Source organism: Acanthaster planci, linkage group LG08 (assembly GCF_054643075.1).
Source record: "Acanthaster planci isolate LZ-2023a linkage group LG08, COTS_SCS, whole genome shotgun sequence".
Lineage (NCBI taxonomy): Eukaryota > Metazoa > Echinodermata > Asteroidea > Valvatida > Acanthasteridae > Acanthaster > Acanthaster planci.
This window is the reverse complement of record NC_141784.1, coordinates 11,990,446-12,014,651: the sequence shown is the minus strand read 5'-3', so window position 1 is coordinate 12,014,651 and position 24,206 is coordinate 11,990,446. Positions and strand designations below refer to the sequence as shown.

At 41.0% G+C, this 24,206-nt stretch overlaps 2 protein-coding genes across 3 annotated transcripts; both read left to right on the top strand.

Annotated features, from left to right (window-relative positions):
• The first annotated feature begins 16 nt into the window (after positions 1 to 16).
• LOC147798390 (cytochrome c oxidase subunit 6A, mitochondrial-like) lies at positions 17 to 3,695 on the top strand. The gene is made up of 2 exons (XM_087140442.1): positions 17 to 168; positions 2,265 to 3,695. The coding sequence occupies exon 2, from the start codon at positions 2,268 to 2,270 to the stop codon at positions 2,613 to 2,615; it is 348 nt and encodes a 115-aa protein (XP_086996568.1). The 5' UTR covers positions 17 to 168; positions 2,265 to 2,267; the 3' UTR covers positions 2,616 to 3,695.
• Positions 3,696 to 5,674: 1,979 nt separating this feature from the next.
• Positions 5,675 to 17,358, top strand: LOC147798389 (STE20-related kinase adapter protein alpha-like). Of its 2 annotated transcripts, XM_087140288.1 has the most exons (10): positions 5,675 to 5,836; positions 6,599 to 6,712; positions 7,514 to 7,632; positions 7,881 to 7,989; positions 9,283 to 9,406; positions 10,226 to 10,397; positions 11,077 to 11,181; positions 11,516 to 11,736; positions 12,632 to 12,759; positions 13,928 to 17,358. In XM_087140288.1, the coding sequence occupies exons 2-10, from the start codon at positions 6,655 to 6,657 to the stop codon at positions 14,005 to 14,007; spliced, it is 1,116 nt and encodes a 371-aa protein (XP_086996414.1). In that variant the 5' UTR covers positions 5,675 to 5,836; positions 6,599 to 6,654; the 3' UTR covers positions 14,008 to 17,358. The 2 variants fall into 2 exon arrangements, with proteins under 2 accessions (XP_086996414.1, XP_086996415.1); XM_087140289.1 differs by lacking the exons at positions 5,675 to 5,836; positions 6,599 to 6,712 and having other exon boundaries at positions 7,521 to 7,632; positions 7,885 to 7,989.
• Positions 17,359 to 24,206: the final 6,848 nt, after the last annotated feature.

The following is a 24,206-nucleotide window of genomic DNA, read 5'->3' as shown; positions in this document are numbered from 1 at the left end:
GAATGGTTGGTACTCTGTAACAAAATTTCATGGAATTCCGCGCTGAGGATCTGTTAACCAGTGTTGGTAAGGTCATCTTAGGTCCGAGGGATATAGCTATACCTACTCGAAATTTACGCCGGATTTTCTACTTCCTTCATTTATTTTTGGTGAAAAGTATTCAAACAGGTAACGAAATACTATCTCTTATGTGACATCTGGGGGAAGGTGTATATATTCTCGTGAGTCATTGGAAATCTTTGTACTGCCGGCTGCCTTGGAAAGACATTTTTACACAAGGATACCATGATTATGATGATTACAGAACGCGTTCGCACTTGCCTTAGCAGTGACTAGGCCCATGGCTACTTTTTTATGTAGGCCTATGTTCACTGTGCGATGTCGCAAATTTAGAACCATTTTTCCGATTGAAATTCATGTACTGAAATAGCCGTGTTTACAGTTTCCAGTTTTTTATTTATAGGCATGGTAGAGTTTCTAGGTAGGCCTAGACTTGGACCTGTAAACAGGGCCTGACAAATACTCCTCTGTTGTATTCTGGGCCCTGTCCCGATTCATAGGGATTTCTTTGGAAAAAGTTATTCGGGATATCTGGGGGCATAACTAAACATCCACTTGATTTTATGAGCTGAAATTGCACCGGTATGTTCACTACTTACGATGTAAACCATCCGCTAGGTTGTTAATTGTAGCAAACTCACCTTTTCCTCATTTGAGGGAAAAATGTTGCCTTTTTTTGCCGTTTTCCCACTCTGGACGAAGTTTGCCCCACTTGCACAAAAGCGACGGCTGTTTCGTCACTTTCGTATCACGTTACTGGACAGGGAACCAGCCAAGGGCGTTGCGTATTAGCTGCGACACAAAACAGCCCTAATTTTCTATGAGTACTTCTATCAACAGGTACTCTCACCGATCTGAATGAGATCTGTAGGTACAGGTCTGGGTACAAACTAGACACGGCTCTCGTACAGGTTACCATTACTGAACCATACAAAGGAGTCTGTGTAATGTACAAGTCAGGCGAAAATTCATACGGAGTGGGAAAATGGCAAAAAAGGCAACATTTTTTCCTCAAAACGAGGTAAAGGCGAGTTTTCTACAAGTAACAACCTAGTGGATTTTTTACAGCATAAGTAGTGAACATACTTGTGCAATTTCAGCTCGTAAAATTAAGCGGATGTTTAGTTATGCCCCCAGATGTCCCAGATAAAGTTTTCAAAAGAAATCCCTTTTAATCGGGACAGGGCCCAGTATACGACAGAGGAGTATTCGTTGGGCCCTGTTTACGGGTCTAGCCTAGACCAGACATGTTAGATTTACTTCCTGAATGGTAAGGACTAAGGTTCTAATATGACTAGTACTACTCTGTTCTGGAAGTAGGCTAGATTCATCAGGAAATACGGCTGTCCAAACAAAGCGGGTCAAACTAATAAAAAGTCAAAAATTCATTACTCATATCTAATACACTCAGATCATTGATCGATTAATGTAAAATTCTAAAAATTCACTACCCATATCTGATACACTCAGATCATTGATCGATTGATGTAAAATTTCAATTCTGAGAGTATCTTGAGGATTCCAATCAGCAAACCGAATTTCATTTCAATCCGTGATGGTCTGGTCCAAAGGCGTGTTGAATTGACTCAGAATGACCCCAGGCCCAAATTCTTCCATGGTTTGGTTTGTGTTATCATAGCTATGGTCTTGTGAATATAGAGATATATTTCCATAAGAATTTGCATGTACTCAAATTACTCACTGCTTGATGAATTTCTTTGTCCTCAAAGCACTTAATGTACATGTTCAGTTGCTGTAACGGTACAGCAGCAAAAGTATATCTGGACTGGTTCACGGTCCAATATCCACCAACTTTAATATAATTTTTCAATTATGTTAAAAAATGCCAACACTTACGTGCATCATGTAGATGTAATGATACTATAAAAACAAATTAAAAACAGTACCAATTTGGAAAGAGTTCTTCCACTAGCATTCTTGAGTTTTAAGCACCAACAATGACCTAAAATTATTTTTACCCAAGAAAAACAGTTTCCCCTTCTACATTGGAGTAGAATTTATGTCTGATGGTTTGTATGTGGTGGCCAGATACAGAACTCTTTCTGTACAAACAAATTACCCTAAACTACAGCTTAAACACTTGTTTGAGTGTTGTACTATGGGAAGATCTATGTCCCAGCTGTGCATGCTGAACTCTGACGTTGGGAACTGACAATAAAAGTGTACTTCTGTCCATTTGACAGGTAATGGCATCCAATTTGCTGAGGGTGGTACGGCGACAGTTTTCAACGACACTGTTGCGGAGGGCTGAGACTGGGTTTGAATCCTCTGCCACTGCACCGGATGCCCACGGCTCGGCCAAAACCTGGAAGATGCTGACCTTCCTCTTGGCAGTGCCGGGTGTCTTGTTCTGCATGGTGAATGCCTACAAGGGGGAGATGGAGCACAAAGCCCACGCCCACCGAGAGGAGTTTGTAGCCTACCCGCACCTCCGCATCCGCAACAAGCCTTTCTTCTGGGGAGATGGGAACCACTCCTTGTTCCACAATTCCCACAACAATGCACTACCAGAGGGATACGAGGATGAAGAGTAGATGAAAAATCACTATAGCAGCATCACTTTAATTGAAAAGACTGTATTAATTGAGTTTTTCTGAGTGTTTACTGATTGCTCATAAGAAAAAATGGAAAGTGATGCAGACAAAAAGTAGCAATAGAAAAGAAGCAAAATTTGCACAGAAAAGTTCAAAACAACGTCTTCAGATTTTAGGCTCGAGACAGAAACGAGTGTTTTTTCAACAGGCATAATTTGATGGATTCAACAATGTTAACAGTGCTAGGGTTCAAATTGCTTGGGGATGTGAATGGGAATAATAATGCCATTATTTTGGTGTGTAGACAGGTGGTATGGTACTATGCTGATGCAGTGTGCATGTAGTACACGCACATTATAAGATGCCCCAAAATGAAAAAGGAAATGGAAACTTGTAGAAGATGAAGGATATTACTGAAAGGCACATACACGCATAGGTTTATTTCACATATTTACTTCCCTAGGTACATGTACATAGGAGTTTGTACGGTCACCAGGATAAATGTTCATGGCCACATTTGCAAAATTGAATCGTTTTTAACTGTTGGTATTTTTAAGCATGAGTGCTAATCATTAAACATGCTTGCTGCACTCCTGAACTCGCAGCAGTGCTTATCTCAGGATATGACTGAACGAGCCTCTGATTGGTTTGTTCCTGCAACAAGCAAGTACCCGTATGCCACAATGTACTTTGCCTACAGTTTATCCACTGTCATTTTTTGCCCAGTATTGTACTTTTCCTACATAGGAGTTCCTGGATTGAATTGATTCCAAACTGTTGTTCTTTTTTTTAATTTTACAGAAGAGTTTCATTCATTAGCATTGAGTTGTTGCTATGGCTTTCAAACTACATTCAAAGCAGCGTTCACCTTTTCTTAAAATGAGATAAACTCTGAATTAAATTTGAGTGCTTGTTTGTGAAGTTTATCATGGGGGCCCTTTTGTGCATTGAAATGGCAGGGTCTAATACCCATCACCTCTGTGACTTCAACTGTATGCTAATGACAGTTGCAACCGTTTTACCCAAAATGCCCTCAGTGTGAACAGCCAACTGATTAATAAAATGTGTTTTAATCACAAACTTCTCTTTGTCACACATTTCCTTCACATTTGTGATGTCTGTTGTATATTTTCCATTTTCTGTTCAACCACTTCTTTACGTCATTTTAAATGTAAGCAGTTTAAGGGTCAGATCCGTTTGCATTTCTTGGCAGATAAAGTTTACAGTTCTACAAGCTAACAGCCATTTGCCAAATTTTTCTGTATGGTCTTGAAGAAATATTTACCTTACTTTCTGTTAAACCACACTTGCCTAACTTGCTATTGAGTTGGTTAACAGTTGTAAACTATTTGCCAACCTTTCCAGTTAGCTAACGGTCTGACTTGTCTAAATTTACACCGAGTCGACTGTTGGTTAGGAATAAACAATGGGTGTAACTATTTACACGGCTGCAATATGATAGTGGAGAATCATATTGCCTGACTTCTCATTGAGCGGTAGCTATAACGTGGTTATGAAAAGCAGTGCCAAATCGTACTGTTATGTACATGAACCTGTAGTAACTTGGCATGCTTACACATTTCTGCATTGACCACCATGATCCAGCCTGCTCAACCTGTCTGTGACCTCAATGAGCAGGAAATTATCTTTAGACATTAGGTGTTAGTGTTATATAAATATATTTGAATTGTGTATCTGTCATAACTAGGTTGCTGGGACTGGCTTTTGTTTTCCCATTTGAAAAAGAAAGCCCAAAATCAAAACATGGAAAAGAAATAATTTCTTTTTTGCATGTAGTTACTGAAAAAGGAAAGCAGTTTCTTTTGAATTCATTTTCAACCGGATTTCGTCTTGCATGACAAGAAGTGCAAAGTAGGCTAGGTTTTTCTACCTTGTTTATAATAATGTAGTTAGCCACCCTCTCCTTGAATGAGGTATTATGTCGAGTCTAGGATGTCTCGTCTGTTACTGTTATTTTTATACGGTCAGCGTAAAAAAAGTTTTGCAAAAGTTGAGATCACTATGCAGAAAAAATGGGTAACTATGATTGATGATGCATGCGGGGAGAGAAATTGATTTATGCAAGCCCAGTAATTTTGCAGATAGTATCGTCAGCGCACTTCCTAAGACAGCTGCCGTAGTTTGCTATTGGAATGTGAGAAATTTTGTTGTTGCTCCTTTTTCTTTGGAAGCAATGAATTCATGTAATTATCTATTTTAGCCGGCTACAATTGTGCATGACTGTCTTACATTACAAAATGAAAAATAGAACTGTTTTTATCCTTCAAAAAGTGCATCAATGGATTATTATGCTGTTTTCACGTTAAAAGTAAAACAGCAAATGATGGCCATTTTTGTTTTAAAAAAGTAAAACAAGAAACGAGGTAGTTTCTATGTTTATATTATTTTTTTCGCTTGAAATGGAAAAACCAGAAAGGTCTCATTTTCAGTATTTGGTTTTTTTTTTTCAAATAAACAACAAAAAAACCAACTCTATTCCAATTTTCTTTTCTCGTTTTCAAATTTAAGTGAAAAACAATGAATGAAACGAACCCGGAGCTTTATCCAACTAGCATTTGTGCTTTGCAATCTCCAATCTGGGCATGCCGGGGAATGTTGAGTATAGGCTTACATGATGTATGGTGCTACCAAAATGATTGTGAACTGTGCATTAAATACAGTGGTTTTGGTCTTAATCGGTCTTAATCATGTTTTCCCGTTCCAATGACCGCTGCTGTAAATTTGAGCTGGACGAGTAGGCTAGCTAGCGTTTGACTCAGAACTTTTGGGACATGAAGGTACAAATTCCATCTCATGGCAATTAATTTGTCCGGTGGAAGGTTTCTGTGTTCCATGATTTACTTTATTGGTCTTTTAAAACCCCTCTTCCCTTATTATTTTATTTCACTTTCATTTATTTACTTTGGGGGGGGGGGCGCTTAAACCTGGTAAATTTAAACTCTAGCGGGCGCTCAGCGTCGTCGTCATTATATTTGTAGAACGAGAAAAGACTGGTACCCACAGTACAGACACTGGTAGTACAGACAGTACAGACGTACATGTACATGTACGTACGTGTACGTGGGGATGTTGCGGTATTTGCAATTGATTGACGGGATCTGGTGAAAACCAAACCCCGATCGTCTAGAGTTCGTCACTGCAGTTGATGAAGTTAATTGCATTTGCCATCACTTGTGCTGTGTGAGCTCGAATTTACAAAGGTAAGAGTCATTTTGATCATGTTGATAAGGAGGAACGTTACCACTCAGTCCCTTTTAAGTTTTGGAAACCCTAGTTTCGTGAAGTGTTTTTGTTTGTGCGTAGAGAATTAGAAATAGAGGTAGGCCTACCACTCGGCGGTAGGCTACATGTAGATCTAGAGCATCAGAGCAGTAGTACTAATACTTAGTAGCCCCACTAGTGTGGCACGGCCTACTAGTACTTGCATGTGAAATTAAGGCATACATTATTACCACGCAGAATTTTGTGTGGGCAAGTGGCATTCGGGCAAAGTGGTAAATGGGCAAAGTGGCAAATGGGCAACGTGGTGCATGAACAAAGTGCCAAATGGGGGGAGTGGTTGTGGGCGAAGTGACCAACAGTGTAGATTAGCAATTTGGCATTTTGCAGTGCTGCAATGATGTAACATTGCAGCCTGTGAGAACTGAGTTGTGGCTTTGGTAAATATAGCCACCGTTTTTGTTAAAGTGTCTGCCTCGAGCGGAAGCACCTCCTTGTCGGCTGAACATGTTGAAAGCAGCCAAACTAGTCAGGAGCATTCATTTTTTGGCAGTGATGCGACCATAATGCATGCATTTCATAGTCGTTCGTGAACCAGCAAAGTTCAGTTCTGACCAAAGGAACCTCCATTGCTAAGAAAATTGCGCCCCCTCTTGGTCCAGCTCAAGGCTCATACTTTGACAGATCTGTTATTTCAATTCAGCTGCTATTAGCAATGAAGAATTGCACCTTTCATCATGCAGGAACTGCCCGGAAATATTTTCAGTTCTTCATCAACATGTGACTCATTCATGGAATCATGGCCAAGGCTGATTATGAGCTCGATCCTAAGCAGTACCAGCTGCTTAAAGCAGTAGGTAAGAGAAGACAATTTGATATGTAAAAGTGTGCTCCTGATAAATTTTTGAGAAAAATTCCCTATTCTTGGCCAAACTTGCAATGGAGATCGGTGTTGTTTGAAGTCACGACGCTCATACCGGTAAGCTCTGGTGTAATTAATGCAGCAACCATGTATTTGAAATTGATATTTGATTATATGCTTGGCTTCATTGTTCAGATACACGTACAAATACCAAATCTCTCATTGCACTAATCAATGAGAAAACATTCTTGTTGTTTTTGTCGGTAAGACTTGCACTAAACTCCTATGTCATGTATGTACATTGTTCCTTCTAACTTTGTCTTGCTGTCATTCACAAGAGTTATGAACATGATGTTGAAGATTGTATGTATTTCAGGTGGGAGATCATCAAATGCTGGCATGCCATGTTTTATAGTCAGTAGAAATTCTTATGTCTCCCAGTTAACAGGTTCCATGCCGTAAGTGTAATATTTTACGTGTACATCTAAGTGTCAAACCATCTGTGGTCCAGTGATCTGTATTCTGTGTTAAGTTTGTACCATCAGATGCAATCCAGTCTGTGCTGGAACAAGAGGTGGCATGTAGGCTCTTGCACCTTTTGGTGCAGGACATGCTGTGCATGCCCGACTGATTTCCATCAAACATTTATGTATGTGCAGTCCCACCAGCTTGTCTGTACTTTGCAGGGGAGGGGGCTTCAAATCAGAGCAGATACCACCATGAAAATTTGTTTTACTAACTTTGATGCCTGACATTGGCCAAGATTGACCAGCAGCCACGTTTTCCCTGTTTGCAGGCCAAGCCTATGATGGGACGGCCACAGTGTACCTAGCCAAGTTCCTACCATCTCAGTCTTTTGTGGCTGTCAGTAGAACCAACCTGGATGCTGTCCACGAGGGTTTTTCAGTCCTTCAGGTACAACCTAACCTCCCCAAATCATCCACTTTTCATACAAATTTGCACACGCCCGTAAGGGGGTTAACGTTAAAAGCTAACTCACTTGAGCGAACTGGACAAGAGTTGCTCAAGTTGCCCTTCGATATGCCTTCACACAATTGTAAAGCCCCTCTTGACAGCCCTTGATAAAAGTTTCCAAGGCAAATCCAAATTGCAAAATGTTTCACATTGCTTATCCTTTTTTTGTTGTTGTCTTTCACCACCAGCAAGAGTTTTACTTAATGCGTCTGATGCAGCATGAGAACATCTTGGCGTTCCACCAAGCGTTCATCACAGATAATGAGTTATGGGTTGTCATGCCACTCATGGACCTAGGTAAAGCTAGCGGGCTTTATATCGAGAATGAATTTTTCTGTACACCTATATGTTCATGTATAACTCCTGCCAAATCTGGAGGTATGTTTGGGCAACATTCAAATGTTTCTTGTGCACATGAGGCTTGTAACGGCTCTTGACATATACACTATAAAAAATACTATCACTTTTAACCAGTGTAACTGGTCAGCTAAATGGGATATAAATGTATGTGGGTCATACATGTACTTATATATTATAAAGAGTTCAGAAGTTCTGCTTTTTATGCATGGATTGGATCTCATATTTTCTATCTTGGTAAATGCAGATGGATATAGGGAACTATCAAAGTGAAAAAATGGGCCAGGAAGACCATCATTAAATCACCCGAAGTTTGTGAATCAAATAAAAAGCGTGTATCTCACTGAGTTGGACTGTTGGCAACAATTTGGGAAAGGCATTCCTGAAAGAGTTTCAAGAACATCTTGAAATATTTGCGGGGGTTCTCAGTTTCTTCGCTTGAGTTGCAGGGTCTTCCTTTCATGTCGCGGGAATTTTGAACATATTGAAACAATTTGTGGGACAGATCTTCTATCAAAATAGTCACAGTCGCCGCAGGTGTCTGGAACCCTTCTCAATTTAGTTTCCATGAGTCAGAAAGTGTGAGAAACATGAGACAACTTTGTGAGGGGTGTGGGCCTATGAAACAAAACTCTGATTGGTTGAAGATAAAAATGGGAATCTGATAATCCAGGTGTGAGACAGGCATAAATGTTGTGCTACAGTCACACGAGGTGTGTGAACCCCAGGTGAATTCTGGCCGAAATTTTGCTGACAGCAAAACCAGTGTGGGTCCAAATGAAAATTGTTGCTAGATTCACAGATTTTCTCGCAATTGTGTGTCTCCAACTAGTCACAGAATGTCGCAGCCCAGTGAGATACGGGCTTAAGTGATATAATTTGGCTTGAGACATGATTGATTGTTCACTTATAAGCTTCTGTTATAGCAGGCATATAACTTGTAAAGATAGTGCAAAATATCTTTCCACTTTGTGTATTTTACTCAATACAAAAAACATGTCTGGTTCTGGTTAATAGCAGGACTTATGGAAATCACCTTTAAACGGCTGGAGCTGCTGAACTCAAAACCCTCCTATGATTTTATTCATTTACCAAAAAGCCGGTCTAAATATATTTGGCAGAAGAAACAATGTTGCATGAGAAAGAAATGGGAGGGGCTAACCAGGTGAATGAAGCAACAGCTCTCAGCCAAAAGAGGATGTTTTGCATACATTTTCATTTTCTTCACACAAGGCTCTGCGAGAGATATCCTGGACCATACTTTCCCAGATGGAATGCCAGAGATGGCCATCGCGCACATCATTAGAGATATACTGATGGCACTGGACTACATACACAGAATGGGCTATGTCCACAGGTGAGCAGAGGACAGATCCTCTGGTGTCTTGTAGCAGCGTGAAGTTTTGTGCTGAAACCCTGGGTTGGACCAGTGGAATCAAATTTTTGTCACATAACCAATACTCAGGCGCTAATTACAGTATGCAAAAGTTTAAATTGAACCTTCCTCACATTTTAAATAGTAATATCATTTAAAGTGTTGTTTTAGTGGTTTTAATGACTATGAAGTTTAATAAGTTGTTGTTTAAAAAGTTGCCTTAACAAATCCAAGCCTGTTTATAACTTAAGAAATATCTAAACAATTGGATAAACATAGGTGTATATGCAAGAGTAAATTTTCAAACACGTAAATTGGTTGACAGATATTTATATGTACATGTACGTTTATATGCTTGATTATCTACATCATTAGGTGTATTTGTGTGTGGTTAAGTATATGTGTATGGTTAATTACCCAGTAAATTTAGCCTGTTTAGCAGGACTTTGCAAGAATTTTGTTGGTAATGGAAATTAGGGTGATTCCAGAATAGTTAAGGCAGTCTGACTTTCCGTTTTGTTCTTGTATAACCCTTCACAAGGGTTAACATCCTATTCAATTGAAATTCAAATTCAATTCAATTTCTGATTGAACAACTGAGCAGCCTCAGCTGCTGGCAAATACTTCGACGTTTTTATGACACTGTAAGTGTCCAAAGATTAAGTCTTTTATGGAAATTTTATGGAAGAGGTCAGGTTGCTAGTGTGGTTCTCTGTCTTCGAGAAACATTCATGCCCTTGTTGAGAAAGGCTGCCTGTTTGCTAACCTTTAAAAAGCATATGTATGACATGGTTTACCTAGGAGCCTGAACGCCAGCCACATCCTCTTGTCCAAGGCCGGCAAAGTGGCACTGGCCGGCCTGCGCACAGCTGTCGGCATGATAAAAGATGGCAAGTGGCTGAGGGCGGTGCACGACTTCCCCAAGCAGGCTGTCAAGACCTTGCCTTGGCTGGCCCCGGAAGTCTTGGAACAGGTGAGGGTGTAACCCTAATCGTTCCACATCCTTCAACATTCACCTGGAGGTTTTCCAAGATGTTGGAGGGCAAGAGCAATAGTGCGTGTTGCAACAGAGAGAGTACATGTACATATACTTTTCACGGCATCTGTAAATTTCAACCTGTAATTGTTGGGAAATTAGGAGCTGTACAGTACAAGTGGGTGTGCTCCACTAGGCAAACTGTGAGAGCTTTCTGGTCTTTCGTGGTTTTTCAGGGCTGTTTCCACAGTGCTCTGACTCTCTGACTTACTCACATGCAGGGCTTGACTTTGACTATCATAATTAGTGTGCTGCCATTGTCTGCTCAGAGCAGAAAGGGGGGGGGTATTTTTTTTAGTGCAGGGGAACTTTGATTCTTTTGATGAGAACTCACTTTGTAAACATGCAGGTTTATGCATGTGTGGCGCAGGGCCTGTTGTGAGTATGCACACCCAGATTATGTTGGAATGTATGGTCTTCATCCATGTGCTGGGCGCATGCATATTCGAACCCAGTTGAAAACTTCCCACCAGCCTGTCATTACTTTGCCGATGAGGGTGCACTTGAACTCGGGGTAGATGCACCTTCACTTGTGCCCCATGAGAAAGTCGCAGTATCAAAGAGCCAGGTTGGTGACAATGACGTTTGTTTGTTCTCACTGTCTTTATTCCTTCAGAACCTTCTCGGCTACGACACCAAGTCAGACATCTACAGTATTGGAATCACGGCCTGTGAACTCGCCAACGGCTGTGTGCCATTTTGTGATATGGTCCCTATGAAGGTAAGGACAAATGCAGATAAAACATAACATCAAATTGTGCCCATCCCATGGTGGTTACCATTTCTTTGATAAAGTATGAAGTCACATTTTCTTATCAATTTGGTGTAACATGCATACTTTGTTGACTGTTGAAATGACAGCGTTCGTCATCAATTAAAATCTTGGAAAGACGGATGTAACACACTCCAGTGAAGTTTAAGAAAAAAAGTAGCTTAAAACTCGTCATAGCAACTTTTTTTTTCAAAATTAGCACAGTTGTATCACGCCACTGACAAGTGGATGTCAACTTATAATGCAGTTCACATTTTTGTGGGTCTTGCCCTTCCTTGTCTAGATGCTGCTGGAAAAGATCAATGGCACCACGCCTAAGCTCCTGGACAGCTCCACATTACTCAATGACGTGCACCAGGATGGGTCGGCGGTGTCCGGCAGCATCAGCAACGACGGGGAAGCATCGGGGCGCAAGCAGTCAGACCAGAACCCCTTCACCAGGCTCTTTTCGCCGCAGTTCCACCAGTTCATCGAAGACTGCTTGAGGCAAGAGCCGGCAGACAGGTGGGATATTACATCTTTGCCAGACACCAGCTCTTTAGAGTAGGATTGTCAAGCTTATTATTATATTCACTCCATGCCAGCACTCCACCCTGCAAGCCCCTGCAGTGTGGATATTTGGGATATGAAAAATAAATCATTTGCTCATTCCTTTATTACCTATGGAGACTTTTCCATAGAATCTTATCAGGAAATGGTAAACGTGCTAAGTTCGTTCTGGAATACCTGAGGAAGTATCTACCTTGCATGATAATCAGTACGATGAGTTTATAATGAACCTGTGATCTGACAAATGTGGTTTGAATCATGACCTTGCATGTGTTTGTCACTGTTCTGAGGTGGTCTCGTTTTATTCCTACTGCGCACATGGTCACATGGGAGAAAAGGTCTATATGACCTGCATGTGTACTGGTGACCATTGGAAACATTACGTGCAGGGTGTACACCCGTCTTATTTGATGTTCACAGCCGCACAAGTAAGTGCTTGGGTTACATTACCTAAATCCATCTTTGAACTGCTATAAACTATAACACAGGAATTATAATTTTACACAAAGATTACTTAGGGACTCCATGCATAGGTGCCTTGCAACTGTGACAGGAAAAAGGCATTGGAGACTCACTTGAGTGCAAATTTCAGCTGTGCAGATGTGCACATTTAGAGATGAAACTCAGTCAAGCATACTTTGTTCCCTGTAAGTTCAAATCAGACACACGGGCAAGGGACAGCTAGGATCTGTTTACAGTTTTGCACAAAGTCCAGAGTGCATCCAGACTATGAATGCAAACTGGGGGACCTGCGTGGAAGCACAGTGGGGTGGGGGGGAGGGGGACGGTAGACCGGTAACACACAGCCTAAGTTGCGATGTCAGCTGTGCCGGAACATTTTGCATGGCAGGCCCAGCGCTTCTGCACTGCTGAACCACCCCTTCCTCAAGCAAGTCAAGAAACGAACCAGCGAGGCCTTAGCCCCCTTCCTGCAGTCCCTGACGTCGCTCACCGAAATGCAGGCAGAGGAAGAGCAAGGTAGGTCCAAACCCAGGGTTCCCACGTTCATGGAAATCGTGAAAATCCTAGGAAAAACAGTGTACCGGAAAGTGTTGAAAACATCATGGAAAATTTTGCAACCAAACATGGGATGTTCTGGAATCCTGTCGTGAAAGGAAAAAGGGTCACGGAAAAGTCATGGAAATCAAGATCGTCCAAAGGTTACTTTTGATGGGTTGTTATGATGCGATTATGAAATAACAATAAATTTACATGCTGTCCTTATCATTCTGTAGTAGTGGCTATGGCAGTCTTCCACTTCATAATACTAACATAATACCAACTGACATCCTCCTGCAAAATGGTGTTTATGTTATAGCAGTTATCATAGTTTGTTGTCGGACAGTCCTTGAAAAGTCCTGGAATATGGTTTTCAGATTTCTGTGGGAACCCTGAAACCTCATTTCTTCTTTTATAAAACTTAAAATTTGGCTTACCTTCAGATGCCAGTATAGAAAACTTTAAATGGGGATGTTGTTGGTGACCGTCTGCAATGGTGAACCTCATAGGACAAGGCACCATGTTTCATTGTATTCTTTCTGCACATGTGTGTAACTAAGCACACCCACTCATGTTAAGAGCAGGATTTGAGCAACAGATTTTCCCTCTGTTCTGTGGCAATGTCATACAAGCCCATATAGATTGCTTGTGATGTAATGAGAAACTGTAATTGACTTACGATGTACTGTGACGTACAACTGGGCAGTGATGAATTTTGTCTACCTCTTATGTGATTGGTCAATCTCCCATGTATACATGTGTTTACATGATGGGTTTACTTTTGTGTAGATTTGAATTGTCAAAGGCAATGTACATTTATGTGTAGCTTGACCTCAAACAAGACGTCTTCAGGTATACAATAGTTTGGTTTCTGATTACCATCATGAAGATGAGTGCAGCTATTGCATTGCTCTATATACTTGAAGTTATTCTCTGTGAAGTTGCTCCCACACGTACAATTACTTACATTGGTCATAATTTGTTTCTACCCTATCTTCAAGCTTCTTTCACTTCAAAAAAAACTTAGATTTACACTGAATTGCACATTTGTAACACTGAATTTGTAACAATGTGTGACGGCGATTCCCCAGATTTCCTTGTACGGGAAGTGCTGAAATATTGCAGTCGGGTTAATGCCATGTTTCAGGAGCTGTGGAAGGGCAAGACGGGGACCTGGTGGAGAAGTTCAAGTGCATGGACATGGGCGAGAGTTGGGTCTTTGATTAAAAGGCAACACCAGCTATCCTTTACGTTGTTGGACTTGACAAGGATGTCATTTTCCATACTTGTATTTGGAGCAACGTCCTGCAAGTACCTGTTGCTGTTTGTGTTGGACACGACGTGCATTTACGTGAAGGAATTCACATCCACCGAGGTGTCAACTAAGCATGTAGGAAAGACAGACTACCCATTCAGCGCATTGGTTTTTACTGCTCTATAGATGTGTATACATGTGGAAACTGCAGGCCACTGTATTTTGGATTGTGAGAAGTGTGCAATGACTTTGTACATGTAAATAGCGCATATTCCCAACATGTAGAACTCCAAGACAGTGCATTCAGCATTCACCTTCGTGTACATAAATTGTTGGTTGCTTTACACTTATGAGTATGTGTACGTGTACTCAATATGTTGACAGAGTAGAAGAAGGGTAATTACAGTAAACTCCGGCTAAGTCGACATGGTACAACTCGGCAAATCGCTCAAGTCGGCAGTCTTACAATAGGCCAGATTGTCTCAAATGCCTTTCCATTAGAATTTTTATTTCTAAGTTGGCTTTTTTGAGTTGTCATTTCACCTAAGTCGGCGTGTTACTCTCAGTCCCGTTTTCACAAACAGCACAACAAATTCCTTTGTGTACATGTAAGTCGGCATTTAAAAAATCCAGCATTGGCATTGACTTCCGCGCTGCGGTTGGCAAGCAGTGTCAGTGAAAAGTCACATTGCAACATCCGTTTATTGGCACGGTCCGTGATGGCTGCATTGGTGTTTATGTAGCTTAACAGTTAGGATATGTCCCAGCATTGCAGTGCTTGCACTGCTATCATGGACGGATCCCAGACCTTTCTCTGCCAACACGTGTACATCTTGAGGATATCACATGTACTTGCCATGTAAAATTGTATGGATTTTTCCTGCAGAAAGTATATGTATAAACGAGGGTACATGTAGGTGGAGTCAAAATTGATAATTTCTGCTTTCCATCGGCCCAAGCATGAGACAAGTTGCACTGCGAGCGCAATGTGGTGGAAGCGCGCGAGATGTATGACACACAGGTTCCTACCGCCAAAAATAGCAAGAATGGTATAGAATGGTCGGGAGCCAGTGATCTTCGTGACAACTCGAAGTACTGGTACATTTCAAACTTGGACACTCCGAAAACACGAAGCGATCAAAACTTCTGAAGTACTTCAGTGAATGAGTCAGTTCACAGAACTAGATTTCCCTTTCTGTACATGTGTATTTTCTGCTTTCACATATTTTGAAGGTTTTAGTGCAAGTATTAGCAGTGGTTCAGTGGAGCACGATGTTTTGCTCAAAATTTGCTGCGTTGTCGCCTGGCAAATTCCGCATTTACTGGTCCATGTACATGTATGTATGTATGCATATACTCCGTTTGCAATGATGGACTGCTGTGCTTCACAAAATCCAATCCATGTGTCAAAACTTTGGAGCATTTAAACCGTGTTACATGTACATGTTTTCATTGCATCTATTCCATCCTCCATGCGTGGACTACTAGAAGATATCTTGAGCCCTGCAACCCAATCACATATACTGGTACACTGTATGTACATTTACATAACTATGCATACGTGTAGGTCATCATTTCATGTAATAAGTCAGCAAAATGACGACTCAAAGTAGAAGTCGCCCTTTGTGTAAGTCATCAAATTTTGGGGTCCCGAGGGTGCCAACTTAGCCGGAGTTTACTTTACATTGCAAACTACCAGCGAAGGTTGGACTATGTCTTATTGTAATACATTGCATTTATGCCTAAGGTATCAATTCATCCCAGAAGCATTTAAAACACTTTTTTTCATTCTTTCTACCTGATGGAGGTAGCTGAATTTTTTGTTTACATATTCCTTATCAGATACAGTAAATGCATGGTATAGAATAAGCAGATATATGTATGTGCACACCTTATATGTAAATTGCATTCCGCTCTTTCCTATTTTGACAGTTCCAAGTCAAATATTGAAGTGGAGGTCAATTTGGGGTTTGTAATTTTTGGAAATAGTAACCTGTCTCGTATTAAATTTAAATTTTTCGCTGGATCCTACATTAAAAAAATTCATTTTTTCCACAAATTTTGATTGACAATAGCCTTATTTGTATCTGGGCTGAAAGGTTGAAACAGTGTCAGAAACAAAGATGCAAAGCTGCCAGAATAATGCACACTGTCGCCTTTATACTCCATAATGCACATGTACATACTATTGGAAAGCTCTTTCTCTGCAGAATTGAAAAAGCCTGTATACTGCATTATCTCAATTTTTGAAAATGACAGGTCACATGTCCTTGGTTGTTGTGCATGTAGAAAACATATTACAGCTCCAGAGCTCCTGTTCTTGAAATTTGTCACACTGATCAATTTAACCCCTTCTGAACTTCTTGTACTTGTTAATAAGGAAATAAGTATGTGGTTGGCCGGTCTGAAACATTAGTTTTAGACTGGCCAAGCACACATTTATTCCTATTCATAAATACCTTTTTATTCAGAGAGTCAAAAGAAGTCAACATGGATTTCCAACGATTTGGTTCTAAAGTTTTAATTTTAGTTTCCTGAACACCCCCGTCCATTTTATGGTATATTCCTTTTGAGAGTTGTCCAGTAGAATCCCCTTCATTGAACTTGGCACGCACATGGCTCGACGCCTGCACACAGACTCTTGACCAATCAGACCTTATTAAACTGTCCGCCATCCATGGGCGAGTGCATGATTTATGCAGCGGGCATTATCGCTTCGCAGTGGGTATTATCAAATTTTTATACACGGTCACATGACGTGTTTCGACCAATAATAATAGAAAAACTGTACCAGGTATTTATGAGTTCACTTTTCAGTAGTTTGCTTTAAATTGAACTTTACAAATGAGTTTTGGAGATAACTGTAAGTGTTCAGTTTGGTAATGTGAAGACAGTAATGTTCAATAAGAAAAAGGATGGAATTTGTCTTTATGGTGTGAAGGGGCACAATCTCAATAAGAGACTAACTTGAAAATGCTTGGTGGTGTTTTTGTACAGAAATGACAAGGCTACTATACATCAGCTCCCTGTGCATAGCTATTTCCATATTTTTTCTTTAAACAAAATTCAATGCCTTAGAGGATGGAGTCGTGCAAAGCATACATGTACATGTTTTTGTATTATAAGGTATACATTTGTACATGCTTGATATTGAGATGATTCATGGAAATGTGTAGTTTGTACATTGTAAAAGCTATACATGTAAAACTATTCACGTGTAAAGCACAGTGCATTGTACAGAGAGAATAGCCATGATAAACTTTGTGTAAATACTGTACTGCAGGAACATTCACTGGAAATACAAGTGCTGTGCATGCTCAAAAGTTGTCCTGTGTTACGTTTGAACAGCGCCCTCCCTCTGCCATTCTTGTCCAGACATGTCAGTCTCCTTTGCTAACCTTTGTCAGGTTATTATTCTGATGAAAGAAGTGATAATCCATCATTTGTCATATGTTATGTCACTTTCAAGGTACCGGTAGAATTCTCAATAATCCGGAGACTTAAGAAACACCCCCGAGCAAGCGCAGTTTGCTAGGTTTTCATATGGCATAGGAAGATTCCCAGTGTATGAAGGAAAAAAAGATCTCAAACTTAAAAACCTCTCAATTCTAATATCTTCCAAACTAAATCAAGTGCCCTCCAAAATGTATCGGGATCAGCGCAGAAGTCCATTGAAACCTCTGGAAATTGTTGGAGAACTTTGGACTGTTATGACTGAGAGTCTTTTATTGCTTCCTCATCTGTCCATCTGATGAAAGTCTTACTGTCTTGGACTCCTGGGATTTTTGTGGAGCCAGGTACACTTGTTAGGCGAGCTTTCCTGGCCACAGCTCAACTGAATGCCACTGTCTAGCATTTCCGTCGGTCATCATTCCCACTTGGGACGTAACTTTCGGGTCCATGTCCTTAAGTGGGAAGGCTTGAAGATTTCTAATGTGTTTTGTGTTTTCACTGCTTCGGGCAAATATGTCCATCAAAAAAACATTCTGCAGTGAGTGGAAAGTTTGGCTTTGACGTTTTCAATTAGAGTAATTTTCACTTGGGAATGATCCGTGCTCTGTGCCTGCACTTAAGTGCAAGAATCAACTGGCTGACCTACCACAGACACTTTTCCATAGACCAAACGTGTACACCTGCAAAGACTGTAGTATACAAATAGTAGATCCAAATTGAAGGTTTATGTCTGGAAGAGAAGTCTATTGTTTCTCTAATGCAGGTTTTTGGTAAATTTGTCTGTATACACTCTTTATGACAGCAGAACATTTTAGTCATTCATACTCTACTGTGCGTTATACATCCACATTGCTTCAGTGCTCTTATTCAAACCCTCATACAGTAGCATATGTACCATAGTGTATGCATGCAAAAAACTGCAGGAGGATTATTTTCAAAATTCTGAAATAGTGAGCCTCATCCCATGTGATTTACAAATACAGTAGTCCTGCCCAAATACTTTATATGTACACATGTACATGTAGTTATGGTGAGCATTTAGCTTATTGAAATAGTGACTTGAACTACAAAAAAGCTGTAGTGGAAAGCCTGCTCCACCTGCATTATTTTATAGGGAACAGTTGATACCAATGATTGAATTGGAACTTGATGGCAAAGACTTACTCATTATTTTGCAGAGATTTATGCATGACTTTGGATGTTTATTTAACAGGCTTTCACAGGAATCTAAATTTATGTGGTTCCGCTCTAGCGCTCTCAATAGGGAATCAAAATTGCCTGGTGACACACTTTCAGGATGATGTGCCTGTATGTAAGAAGTTGACTTAAGCAAAGACAACACATTGTGTACTCAACAAGTGGCCTCCATGGACCCCGTGGCAAACCCTGTTGTGAATTCTTATAAGTCTACCATGTACTGCACTGGAATCATTTCATATGTATGGTAATAGGAAACTTTTCGAGGAGGCTTTTGGCCTATTTGCTGTTATTGATTTTTATTACATCAATGCTCTCTGCGATGCGGTGCAGTGCGGTACGGTGTGGTGCGGTGGGATTGGATGGGGTTGGGTTTGGGTTTTACGTTTCAGCTTTTTGGTTTTTAAACTCAAAACGAAAAGTGCTTTTGTTGTTTTGTTTTAGTTGGTTTTTGTTTAGTTTTGTTTTCCTTTGGATTTGTTTTGGGGAAAAATATTGAGAGGTTGGGGTTTAGGCTGGTGAGATTGCAGTGGGAAGTTGAAAAGGAGAACTTTCGAGATGTCTAGCACCATGGCTCATCAAACCAAGAGGAGGTATCAAGACTGCACACAGATTGTCATCTTGAAGGATGTGTGCTGTAGCTGTATGTGTGAAGAATTTTGCAACTACACGCTGTGTTCTTGAGAGAGAAACAGAACTCCCTTCAGTATTCCCGTGTACCACCATAGCACTACAAAATTGTTGAGAGTTCGGAGACCCTGAAGAATTGGCGCATAGCTTTGTCAGTCAGCTGACTGGAAGAAGTCATGGTGTTTACTGTTTTACCAACGGAGAGACCCTACAATGTCCAAACTCAAAACGGGCCTGTTCATGTGCATCGTGATAGATTGGAACCTTGGGGACACATGGAAGGTTGCAGCTACAGTGGAAGTGGTTACCACAGCAACCACCAAACCTGTCTGTGGTATCTGAAGACCAGCCTTTGATGTCACTACTGTATGTCACCGGATGTAGTTTTGTGTAAGGGGACACAACCAACGGTTCAAGAAAAGGTGAGCTTTGTCATTTCTCTATTTTTATAAATTTTCAGTGTGTTTATAAATCTACCATGAAAGCACCTCATTACCAACTTCTCAGTGGATAATGTTTTGTTCCCAAATATTGTGCATATGCCGTACATGTATGTACTCGTATATTGTCACAAATAAACAAGGTCATGATGTACATGTACAAATACGGAGCTGTATGTTATGCCATTGGTCATGGCACAGCCAGTTCATCAGAGATTTGTAGATTCCCCCTCCCCCAAAACCCTCTTTGCTCTGCCTCTTCTATATTATATGCAAAGTGAGGCTGTGTGTGCTGGGTACAGTGTTCGTACACCTTACAAGTAAATACACCTTCATGTGTACATGTGCTTGTAGATCATAAACCTTTTATTACAAGTTGCTTCTTTTCTTTGCTCTAATGGAATTCCAACTGTGATTAGGGTGATAATGCAAACAGCAAGGATGACTTTGCCTTGGAGGTAGTATTCTGCCCCAGGCCTAATGGTTGGTCTTCAGCCTTCACAGTTTTAATTAGCTTGGCCATTCATGGGACACACATCCGATAAGTAATTGGCATGGTTCTTTCTCTCTTCTTCTTTCTCCACTCTGTGGTGCAAGCCCTTGTTTCACACAGCCTTGCCGACCTGTCCTGTGATGTCCCCCAAGCGTGTAATATGGAATGCCTGGTGACCTCACACACAGACACCAGCCGGCCAGTCAGTTCACTGATCTGCAGCCCTTGGATTTGCCTGTTGGCCTTACCTTGTCGGCGACCTTCACTGGATCACGTTCAAAGACCCGGTTCTCTGGCACTTGCCAGGGCTTGCCCTCGGTGCTTGCAACAGCTCCAGCAAGTATTGTTCAACATGACCTATTTTCACTGCTGACTGTTCTGTAGACATCATGCATTTTGCCAGGACTCAGTACTGCTCGGCAATAAGGTAAGAAATACCACTTTCTGTTCTTACACATTTATTTGTGCTAATTAAACTCTTACAGAAATACTCGTGGATCTGCGCACGTTTCTTGCAGGTCTGAGGAAATCCATGGAAAGAAGACTGTAAAGATATGTTCAGTTTAAGAGTTGGGAAGACAGTTGATATAAATTAAAAAGTCTGAAACCTACCTGTAGATATTTTGTCTCGCCTGGCTTTGGTATTTTACCTGAGGAATTTGATTCTGTAAGGTGCAGTTGAATACTCCGTGTACATTGTAAGCTTGTTTTTTCCCTTGTTCATGGTTTATCTACACGTGCTGGTACGGTGGGAATTAGCACACTTGTACTTAAAGGACACATAATCTTTTGAATTCAGCAAAAGTACATAAGCTCAACAATGCCAATTGTCCATAGGTCCTTGAAGTCAAAAATACCATTAGACTTCAAAATCCAGCAAATCATAAGGATTAAATTCTGGTACATCTGCTTATTGACCAGAATTCTCAGTCGTCCAATTTCATTTTACAGTATGTGATAAAACACGTACGATGTACTTAGCAGAATGGACACTTTCAGATTTCCAACAGTGCACCGGTAGCTACCGGTAGAATTGTGTGGCATCAAAATGATCCCTCAGTTAAGAGACTTCAAGTTGTTTTTGCATGTTTATAACAAATTGCTTTTTCTAAATGTTACACTCCCTGATTTGCGTAATGTTCTTAGCAGATTAGAAAGGTATGAGCATTTGGTGGTTTGGAAAAATGACAACTGCAAAAAGGCCTTTGTATATCGTAGTGAACAGACAATGTATGTGCATGTACATGTACATGTATGTACATATACACACATGTACATTGCAAGCATTGCACATGTACATGTGCATCTGATGGAAAAGGCCACTGTGTTCTTATTCCTCCATGATTGGACTGCATTGTGTAGGAGTGGATGATTTGATTTTATATCATTTCACATTCATTCATGCAAACCCACATTTATCTGTATGCTTTACTTTTTAAACTTCCCTTAGAACACACAGTATTCAAGCTGTAAATCAAGCACAACTTGAGAATTCTATAGTTAGGTGCATGCGAGTAATTAACCCTACACGAAGGTCACTTTTGCCAAGAAGGTTGTAATCCAACACTTTGCAGTAAGGGGGCAAATTCCGAGTGAAGAGTTGTTTGCTTATTTCATGTGTTTTCTTTTTTCTTTTTTTTTTGGCTTTTTGGGCTTGTTTTTTTATCCCTAAAACCCTTAAAGGGTTTGAAGATAAAACAGTTACTGTGCTTGTTTGGTGGACTCGTGCCAGACTCGGGCCGAATCCTCGAGTCTTTTGGCCCATGTCTGAGTCCAAGAAACGCAGTCTGATTTGGTTAAAAATTGGACTCTAGTTCTGCAACACTGCCTAGTACACGTGCTTATGTACTTGTATGTATCCATGTGTAAATGGGTTTCTTTCTGCATTCAATTGGGGACCCTGAACAATAGAGGGCAAGAAGATCCCCAATTGATGGAAAGTCCCGGATTGACAACTGTGTACAAAACATATGGGTGGTCTTCTAAAAAAGTTGGAGTAAAAACAAAAGAGGAACAATAGGGGGTCCCCAGTTGCAGGCAAGTACACACTTGTGTGTACATGTACTGGTACATACATGTACATTGTAGTCAGAGTAACCAGGACCATACTCCTTTTTGATGTGGTACATGTATTTGGATATGATTGAGCATTAGTAGTCCTACTCGCTTGATTGTATATTAAAAAACGATGATTTGGGGGTCCTGTAGTGACTTCAACTACATGTAATTATAACACCCATATTTGCATGGGTAGCATTAAAGGGTGCTGTCATCTCATGGTCGTACTGCATCACCATATGACAATCCATGTACCAAATGAATTTAGACCTACATGCACACTGTACATATATAGTGCTCAGTTAGTATGGAGAGGCATGCAGAGGCAAGAAAACTACATGTACATTGTCCCACCCCAAGGTCAGACCAGGCTTCTATGCTTGCCCCCTGAAACACAAAATCTCCTGAGTTATGTTTGGGGAGCTGCGTTCAGGGGATGTGACGTGCCATTGTTGTCAAGAAGGTGCCTCTTGCTATTGTCAGGGGTTACACCTATTCTTGCCTTCCTGAAAGACTCGTAATGGGTGCGATCTGCCTCGCTCCTGCCCCAGTTGAAAAGGAGTGTCCTTGATAATTAGGGTGGACAGCAATTACTGGGGATGAACCTTTACTTTATTCCCAGAACCCCCTTCCTTTTTCACAAGTGAGCATTGGGAACGTGACCAGGTAAGTGGATTGCTGTGTCATCTTTTTGTGAAATTGTGTGGTTGCACAAAATCTTGTGGAGTTCTGACTATTAGAGCTCACTAGTTACCTGCTTCCAGCGGTTTTCACTCCCTCCCCCAAACAAAGGTTGCAATGTTTTCTAGATTCGGAATCTCTCTTAACAGGCCAAAAAGATTCAGGATTGTTATTGTTTTAGCCATATCGTGCATGCTGTGCTTACTTTTTCTGGACCTGTGCGAGTCCACACATATTCAGAACCTGTTCTTTCTTCCCATCTTTCATTCTCACTACATGTACATGTATATCCACACAAGGAGTATCATGCTTGTTCATGTTTGCACCCACAAGTCTTTTAATGTATTTTTTCTGGTGTCATCCTTCCCTTGCAAAGGGAAGTTTCTGGTACTTTGAATGTGCGTACATGTACGTGGACTTACTTGTACATCCATGCATCTTGCACAGTCACACCTAGTAATTTGTCATTCAGACCAGTCCTGTAAAACACCAGGGATGCTTTGCCCGCCTCTGCCTTTGTCAAACACTCAAGGCTACAATTTGTTGTGAACCACCTACCCCTTAACCAGCTGATCCTACGAGAATGTTATTCACCACTTCTCCCCCACTTAACACACCCCCACTTCTATCAAACTCCCAAGGTTGCGCCGTCTGACTGTTTAACTGCAGCCCTTATATCCACTCACTTCAACTTTTTAAAGCACCGTCAAGACCCCTTCTGCATTCAGAACCTGTACGTGCTTCCTTTCAGATGACCCCCTCAAGCCCCATTATTTATTTGCTCCATTTGGCTGCTGCCTGTTCACCACTCATCTCGAGTCAGATACAATTATCCTTCTCCCGTTTAACCTCCACCCACCCACTGAAACTGGAACTCGTTAATATAGCGGCTTTTGATGCGACTCTGAAGCCTGTCCCCTCCCACTAATTAATGCATCAGCTTCCACCCACCCACCTTCTTCAAGGCCATCCAAGGCAACGTGCCCCGCCAAGGCCAGGGATGAAAAGCAAGGGGAAAAGCCCCCCTCCCCTTCAGCCTTACTCGATCCTCGTGAGATACTAGGCATTAAATGAAGCAGGGTATATTTTCATCATACTGTGACAGCTTTTTTGTGTGGCATTTTGGGGATCTTTGTGTTCGGGCTAAAACCCTCAAACTGGACAGGCCATTTGTTGGATTCATAATAAACAATTTCTCATGGGGGGGGTGGAGTTACTC